The sequence below is a fragment of the Sorghum bicolor genome, chromosome 1, assembly GCF_000003195.3.
Source record: "Sorghum bicolor cultivar BTx623 chromosome 1, Sorghum_bicolor_NCBIv3, whole genome shotgun sequence".
Taxonomy (NCBI): Eukaryota; Viridiplantae; Streptophyta; class Magnoliopsida; order Poales; family Poaceae; genus Sorghum; species Sorghum bicolor.
The window spans coordinates 64718633-64726176 of NC_012870.2; the positions used below are offsets into that span (position 1 = coordinate 64718633).

At 44.6% G+C, this 7544-nt stretch overlaps 2 protein-coding genes across 2 annotated transcripts; both read left to right on the top strand.

The window, feature by feature from the left end:
* Positions 1–3674, top strand: LOC8080479 (cystathionine gamma-synthase 1, chloroplastic). Its single transcript, XM_002465161.2, is given in 12 exon segments — positions 1–308; positions 310–433; positions 538–641; positions 739–812; positions 895–1063; positions 1514–1573; positions 1653–1856; positions 1940–2026; positions 2588–2695; positions 2799–2894; positions 2984–3102; positions 3189–3674. Coding segments are annotated over 12 exon segments (1455 nt in total). The 5' UTR covers positions 1–119; the 3' UTR covers positions 3310–3674.
* On the top strand, positions 4003–6606 carry LOC8080480 (transmembrane emp24 domain-containing protein p24delta9). Its single transcript, XM_002465162.2, has 3 exons — positions 4003–4656; positions 6057–6133; positions 6246–6606. Exons 1-3 carry the CDS (start codon positions 4039–4041, stop codon positions 6388–6390), a joined length of 840 nt encoding a protein of 279 aa, XP_002465207.2. The 5' UTR covers positions 4003–4038; the 3' UTR covers positions 6391–6606.

The following is a 7544-nucleotide window of genomic DNA, read 5'->3' on the forward strand; positions in this document are numbered from 1 at the left end:
CATTTCGAAAGGCCACGCGACCGCCACCTCCCCGAAGCCGCCGCGACCGATCGAGCGAAGCGTCCCTTCCCCGCGCCGCCGCCGCCGCCGAAACCCTAGCTCCTTCCTCCTCCTACGCCATGGCCACCGTCTCGCTCACTCCGCAGGCGGTCTTCTCCACCGAGTCCGGCGGCGCCCTGGCCTCTGCCACCATCCTCCGCTTCCCGCCAAACTTCGTCCGCCAGCTCAGCACCAAGGCACGCCGCAACTGCAGCAACATCGGCGTCGCGCAGATCGTCGCCGCCGCGTGGTCAGACTGCCCCGCCGCTCGCCCCCACTCAGGCGGCGGCGGAGGTCAGCGCAGTCCCCAACGCTAAGGTTGCGCAGCCGTCCGCCGTCGTATTGGCCGAGCGTAACCTGCTCGGCTCCGACGCCAGCCTCTCCGTCCACGCGGGTGCCTTACCATGCTAGCTCGCCTCTTGGCTTTAAGATCTAGAATCTATGCCTTTTCCTTTTGATGATTCCTTTGCGGCTTTGCTGCCTTTTGATCTGAAACAGGGGAGAGGCTGGGAAGAAGGATCGCCACGGATGCGATCACCACGCCAGTAGTGAACACGTCGGCCTACTGGTTCAACAACTCGCAAGAGCTAATCGACTTTAAGGTTCGACAGATCCCCTTCCCCAAATGAATATTCGTGCTTGCTCTTGTCGAATTTGACAGATCTGACCCGGAAATTTTTAATTTTATCTGTTCTTTAGGAGGGGAGGCATGCTAGTTTCGAGTACGGGAGGTATGGGAACCCGACCACGGAGGCATTGGAGAAGAAGATGAGGTGATGTTCGGTAGTGGAAATGTCGACACCTTGTTGGTTGTATTGGTTGGAGCCTAAACAGTTGCCTGTTTTGATGGTGCAGCGCGCTGGAGAGAGCAGAGTCCACGGTGTTTGTGGCGTCGGGGATGTATGCAGCTGTGGCTATGCTTAGTGCACTTGTCCCAGCTGGTGGGCACATTGTCACCACCACAGATTGCTACCGCAAGACAAGGATTTACATGGAAACTGAGCTCCCTAAGAGGGGAATTTCGGTAATACCATGCTATCCTTTAAGTTCTACTTGTTTTTAGAAGGGGACATCTGCTATGGCATTATTTGCCTTCCTATCACTGCATTTACAATGAATTGTTCTTATCCAGTTAAACATACTCAGTTGTGTTGTCCTTATCCAGTTAAAATAATTGCAGAATGAAGTTGTTCTTATCCAGTTAAATAATTGCACCAATATAACTTCTTGTTTTTACTCATGCTGAATTGCTTCTGCATCTGTACAGCTGTATGTATCATTCGATAGTCTCTATGAAGTCAGTTACTTCAGCATGATCCAATAGGAGTAGTATAACTACTGCATAGTATATGAACAATAGCTTTTGTAGTAGCTATTGGGAGTACAGTATGGCTTCGAATTCTTTGTACTGCAATCTCAATTGGATTGGCTATCTGCAAAAGGGCTTAACTCAAGTAATACTGTTTATGCCCAGATGACTGTCATTAGGCCTGCTGACATGGATGCTCTACAAAATGCGTTGGACAACAATAATGTGAGTATCGTTTCCATCTCTGGTTGTAAAAAAACATACATTATCAAACGTAGCTTAATTAATCTTGTGGTCATGTCAGGTATCTCTTTTCTTCACGGAGACTCCTACAAATCCATTTCTCAGATGCATAGATATTGAGCATGTATCAAATATGTGCCATAGCAAGGGAGCATTGCTTTGTATCGACAGTACTTTTGCCTCCCCTATCAATCAGAAGGCACTAACTTTAGGTGCTGACTTAGTTATTCATTCCGCAACGAAGTACATTGCTGGACACAATGATGTGAGTTGATATACTGAAATCCATCTCTCCTTAAAGGGTATGTATTTGCACTAACAAGAGTATTCAATATTTCAATTTCTCAGGTTATTGGAGGATGCGTCAGTGGCAGAGATGAGTTAGTTTCCAAAGTCCGTATTTATCACCATGTAGTTGGTGGTGTTCTAAACCCGGTAAGTTTAGATTGTTGAAAATTGTTTCCATTTATTTCATCTTCCTTGCACAGGTTGTATGCATTAACAGATTCCCATAGTTATAAGCTTCTATTTTTTTGATAGGTAGAAAATCATGTGACTTTTTTTAGTTGCATATGTTTAGGTTAGAAAAATAATTTGCCCTTTCTGATTATCACAAGCTGCATTCAGTTCTCTGTTAACTTCCATGAAGTGAGTTGAACTAGAATTCTGGAAAGGAAGAAATAGAATATGTTCTGTGCACTGCAATCTGGAGCTTTATGTAACCGGGACTACCACTTCATGAAATATTTCCAAGTTATGCTTGTCTCAAAATGAAATGGCTCATGTTGTACTCTGTTCACAAGTTGAATAGTAGGGTACGCCCATATCTTTAGAAGCTTTTTATGGTAGATACTGAATCTGTAGTTTTGTGAACTTTGTTTCCCTTGTTTCAAATCCACTGTTCTCACACCTTCAATATCTGTCTTATACTCTTACTATATGGTGCAATGAATAATTGGTTCTCTGGCTCATAACTGTTTTGTGCTGTGATATTAGAATGCTGCGTATCTTATCCTTCGAGGCATGAAGACACTGCATCTCCGTGTGCAATGTCAGAATAACACTGCTCTTCGGATGGCCCAGTTTTTAGAGGAACATCCAAAGGTGTGAACTATGTTTCTTTTATTGATGTATGTATACAAAGTTACAAACTAGTGGTATTCCATGTTTCCATTGTTTTAACTAATGATATCATCTCTTCTTCCAGATTGCTCGTGTCTACTATCCTGGCTTGCCTAGTCACCCTGAACATCACATTGCCAAGAGTCAAATGACTGGCTTTGGTGGTGTTGTTAGTTTTGAGGTAAATTTCATTCATGAATCCATTATATGGTGTATTAAATTGTTGAGAACATGACGTAGTTCAATTATATTCTTTTCTTTCTTTTGTAGGTTGCTGGAGACTTTGATGGTACAAGGAGATTCATTGATTCTGTTAAGATACCTTACCATGCCCCTTCTTTTGGAGGCTGTGAGAGCATAATTGATCAGCCAGCCATCATGTCCTACTGGTAAGAACTTATTGTTTGTGGTATTGAGACATTCAAAACAAACGACGCACTGGTGCTGAATTTTGAGCTTTGCGGCCTGTAAACAGGGATTCAAAGGAGCAGAGGGACATCTATGGGATCAAGGACAACCTGATCAGGTTCAGCATTGGAGTGGAGGATTTTGAGGATCTTAAGAATGATCTTGTTCAGGCCCTCGAGAAGATCTAAGCACTCCAATCCGTTTGCGTTAATAAAGTCATGAGGTGATGGTTGTCTTGGATCTTGTAGAGATCCGTGGTGATATATGAGCTGATGACTGCGAATATGTTGTCTTTTTGCTTATTTTATTCTTCAGATTCAATAAGTTGTGGTTGCTGCATCCAGCATGATCGTAGTGTTGCACTTAATTGTACTTGCCAAATTATACCATGGTCTGGTCCGATGTACTTGTTTTGCTTTAGAATTTTGTCCTCGGTTGTGGGATGAGCTCACGCCCGTAGTTTTTTTTTTTGTGGCATTTGCCGTTTCGTGTGAGATTAAAGGCACGAAACCATAATAAAAGAGGGAAAATTGTCACAGGGAATTATCAAATATATGTCGAAGTGAATCTTTAAACTCACTGAGTGCGTCTAATTGTTAACTCTAGTGATCACTAGGCCCGCAATTGGTCCAAAGCTCTGCTCGATGAACCAGTGGAGACGATAAACTTGCCCAAGTATATGGTAAACAAAGCCAAAGAGAACACGAGTTCAGGTAATCTGACCAACAATTTGTGACAGTGTCTGTTACGTATAGTATGTACTACTGTACGTATTTGACAGCATACTACCCATCGATCGAAGGACATTGTCAACACGCCCACAAGTTGCGTCATGCGTACGTGCTCCTCTCAGAGAAATTGGCTTAAATGTAAGTACATATGCTACATAATTGGCTTAAATGTAAGTACATACTCCTATGCTATATATTGTCGTCGCAAAAATACGTATGTACTCGTACCGTACGTATTACAGTAGTAAGAGCAAAAGGGCTTATTTAAAAAAACAAAAAAAAAGGAAGAGCAAAAGGGCCCAGACTGTTGGTGCGAGGCCTCCTTTTGCCGTTCCCTTCCTCGATCGGACACCGCGGCGCTCCGCCCTCGATCTACCCGCCATGGCCACGCGCGTCCGCGGGTGCCTCCTGCTCGTCCTCCTCGCGACCGCGGCCCCCGCCGGCGCCCTGCGCTTCGACCTGCTCTCGGGCCACACCAAGTGCATCTCCGACGACATCAAGGTCGGTGCCATGGCCGTCGGTAAGTACCACGTCACGGGCCCCGACTCCCAGACCCAGCAGCAGCTCCCGGACTCCCACCGCATCTCGCTGCGGGTCACCTCGCCCTACGGCAACAGCCTGCACTACGCGGAGAACGTGCACTCGGGCAACTTCGCCTTCACGGCCTCCGAGAACGGCGACTACCTCGCCTGCTTCTGGGCGCCCGATCACCGCCCGCCCGCCACCGTCGCGTTCGAGTTCGACTGGCGCAGTGGCGTCTCCGCCAAGGATTGGAGCGCCATCGCCAAGAAGAGTCAGGTCGAAGTGAGTGCTCGTCCTCCTCCTCCCTTTCGTTTCGCTGAAGAGTACCATTCGCTGATTTACTGCCTCCTCCTCCTTTCGTTTCGCTGAAGAGTACCATTCGCTGATTTAGAAAAATCGCTAAAGAGTACCCATGGCTACTATGTTCATGCGATCAGGGATAATCCCTTCGTTCTTCGCTTCACTGACCAACACTTGACACGTAGGCTGTATGTTAGAATTGATAGGTCCAAGAAAATCCACAGCACTTCACTTAAATTAGTTTATTAGAGATCTCATGTGAAGTTAAGATGCATGGCCAATGCATGTTTTGATTGCTGTATAACATATGTACTACCTTGTTTTTTTTAATCTACATACAGGTACTACATTTGTTTGAGGTACAGCATCTAATAAGCTATCTCTTCTAGTTCAGAGGCTCTTCTTTTTTTTTCCTTTTCTCAAACACGCAGGAGACCATCTCCTCTGGCTCTGGCTATGGGCTGATTTTTTTTTTCTTTGAAATGTGTCTGGGCAAATATTTTAGTAAAAGGTAATTTACAACCAATTACAAACACTGAGAAACATAGAAAACAACAACGAACAGCTACCTGCACAGGCCAACACAACTACCTGACGAACAGAGAAGAAGAGAAAGACTGAAAAGGCCGAAAGCCTAAACACACAAACTATGCCAACAGGAAACACTAGCGCCTAGTGGATCAGCAACAGGAGCCAGGAGGAATCACATCACCCTGTTTACTGCTCTTGTGGTCTTGCCCAAAGGTTTCGCCTCCTCCTTGATGTGATCACGAAGCGTGACCATACTGAACACGCCCTGCCTGATGAATACTCTTGAGTATTCCATAGTGACCAAAGCCATCAGAATGACTGCCAAACCAAGATCTTTCCTATTATCTTTCGGCACCTGCTTACAGCTTTCCAGCCACCACACCGGGAGCTCCTGATAACTGATCACCAGATGACATCAATGAGGAGGCTTTTTGATGTTAGGATATCAGGTCTGATGCTCCTGATCACTGATCACCATATGACGGAAGAATTAGATTACTTGTTTATGATTTTTGTAAATAATTTGTGCAAAGAGGAGAGATGCATATCTTTTTCGTTAAGAAGCAGAATATGAAAGAGTCTCATACAGCACGAGCAGTCTATATATAGACCCTCGCAGACAAGATACAACACAAAACTCTGACAAACTAAAACACAAGAACAAGGAGGAGCAAGCTAGAGATATAAATGGATTATAATACATTAGAATATAAATAAATGGATTATAAAAAGGTTTGTAGCGAACAGCAGTATGTGCAATTGGCAACTCCTGGATATCTGTTATTGTAATGGATTTGTATAGTCCTATAAAGAAAGTAGTTCTGTTAATATATATGGTTCCGTTTGCGCAGATGATGGAATTGGAGCTCAGGAAGCTGGAGGAAAACATCAGATCTATCCATGAAGAAATGTATTACCTTCGTGAAAGGTATGCAGTATTGCAGTCTACTCCTGTAAAGCACCCAGAATACAGTTTTTTTTTGTTTGTTTTAAGAATCTATCACATCTCATTAATCATACGCTGCCTGTTATTCTTTCAGGGAAGAAGAAATGCAGGAACTGAACAGGAGAACAAACTCAAGGATGGCTTGGCTTGGTTTCCTCTCGCTCACCATCTGCCTATCAGTGGCGGGCTTGCAGTTATGGCACCTGAAGAATTTCTTTGAAAGAAAGAAGCTACTATAATTCTTTTCATTACAACATTTCTAGGCACAATTTTTTTGTTAAGTTTTCTTCTTTGATGTTTTAGTGGATGTAGATTTTCTTCTGAGGAACAAAGATATAGCAGAGTTGATAAAAACTGATTTTTTAGTTTCCTGTACGACAAAACTAAATATATGCAAAGTGCAAAGGCGGCATCAAATTCTAGTTCTTTGGTCTTGAAGTGTGCTGTTTAGATTCTTTCGCCAAATAACTATGTTCTCTTGGAATTTTTGTGTGACGTTCTGGCCCTGTCAGGAGCATTTTGCATCTATCCGGTTGCTGCGTCAAAATCCAGGCCCTAAAATCCTGATGAAATCTAGGAACTGTCGGATGCTAATGTCCTCTATCCGGTTGCTGCATCAAAACCCAGGCCCTAAAATCCTGATGAAATCTAGGAACTTTCGGATGCTAATGTCCGCACATGGTGGTTATTTATTTGAGCTCTTTTACAGTGGTTGGAGGTATTTCTAGGTTACTCTTGGTTCCTAAGTAATTTATTAGCTCTAATTAATTTTATGAGTAGAAGGTTAGTATGGTAATTATGCCTCCCTTCCCCCGCAACCCCTTGTAGCGCCCACACGAACCCAACTCGGATGCACTCGCCAGGCGTCACCAAACCTGAACGTTGCGAGGCCCGTCTTGCCCTCGCACTCTCCATCGCTACCGCCTCGACCTCGCCATCGCGCGTCGTGCCCTCGCCCTCCCACGGCGGCGTTTTGCCCTCGCCCTTGCATGGTGCCACAGCCGCCTCGCCCTCGCCATCGTGCGTCGTGACCTTGCCCTCCCTCAGCATCTGCCGCTGCAGCCAGTGTGTCCTCGTCCTCGCCATCTCGCCCGCTTCATATATGAATGACTATCACATACGACCGGCATACACGAAGACTTGTACCAGCTATCAAGTGTCAATGACTGTCCTAGCCATTATTGTCTAGTGCCAAAGATTTGATGCGATTGCAAGTTAAAAATGGCTACCGGCGAGAACTAAGCTCATTCATTGCACACGCGTATAATGCAGAATCAATCAAGTTCATCGACCCGTTAAATGGCCAGTACATATAGCAGCACCAACTACTTTAGTTATCCCTAATTCCTTATACTACTCACACATTATTATTCTATTATACATTTACTATTCT

Coding starts and splice junctions, on each gene's coding strand:
- LOC8080480 (XM_002465162.2), top strand. CDS start 4,039: ATGCTATATATTGTCGTCGCAAAAATACGTATGTACTCGTACCGTACG. Junction 4,657..6,056: donor CCAAGAAGAGTCAGGTCGAA/GTGAGTGCTCGT, acceptor CCGTTTGCGCAG/ATGATGGAATTGGAGCTCAG. Junction 6,134..6,245: donor ATGTATTACCTTCGTGAAAG/GTATGCAGTATT, acceptor TTATTCTTTCAG/GGAAGAAGAAATGCAGGAAC.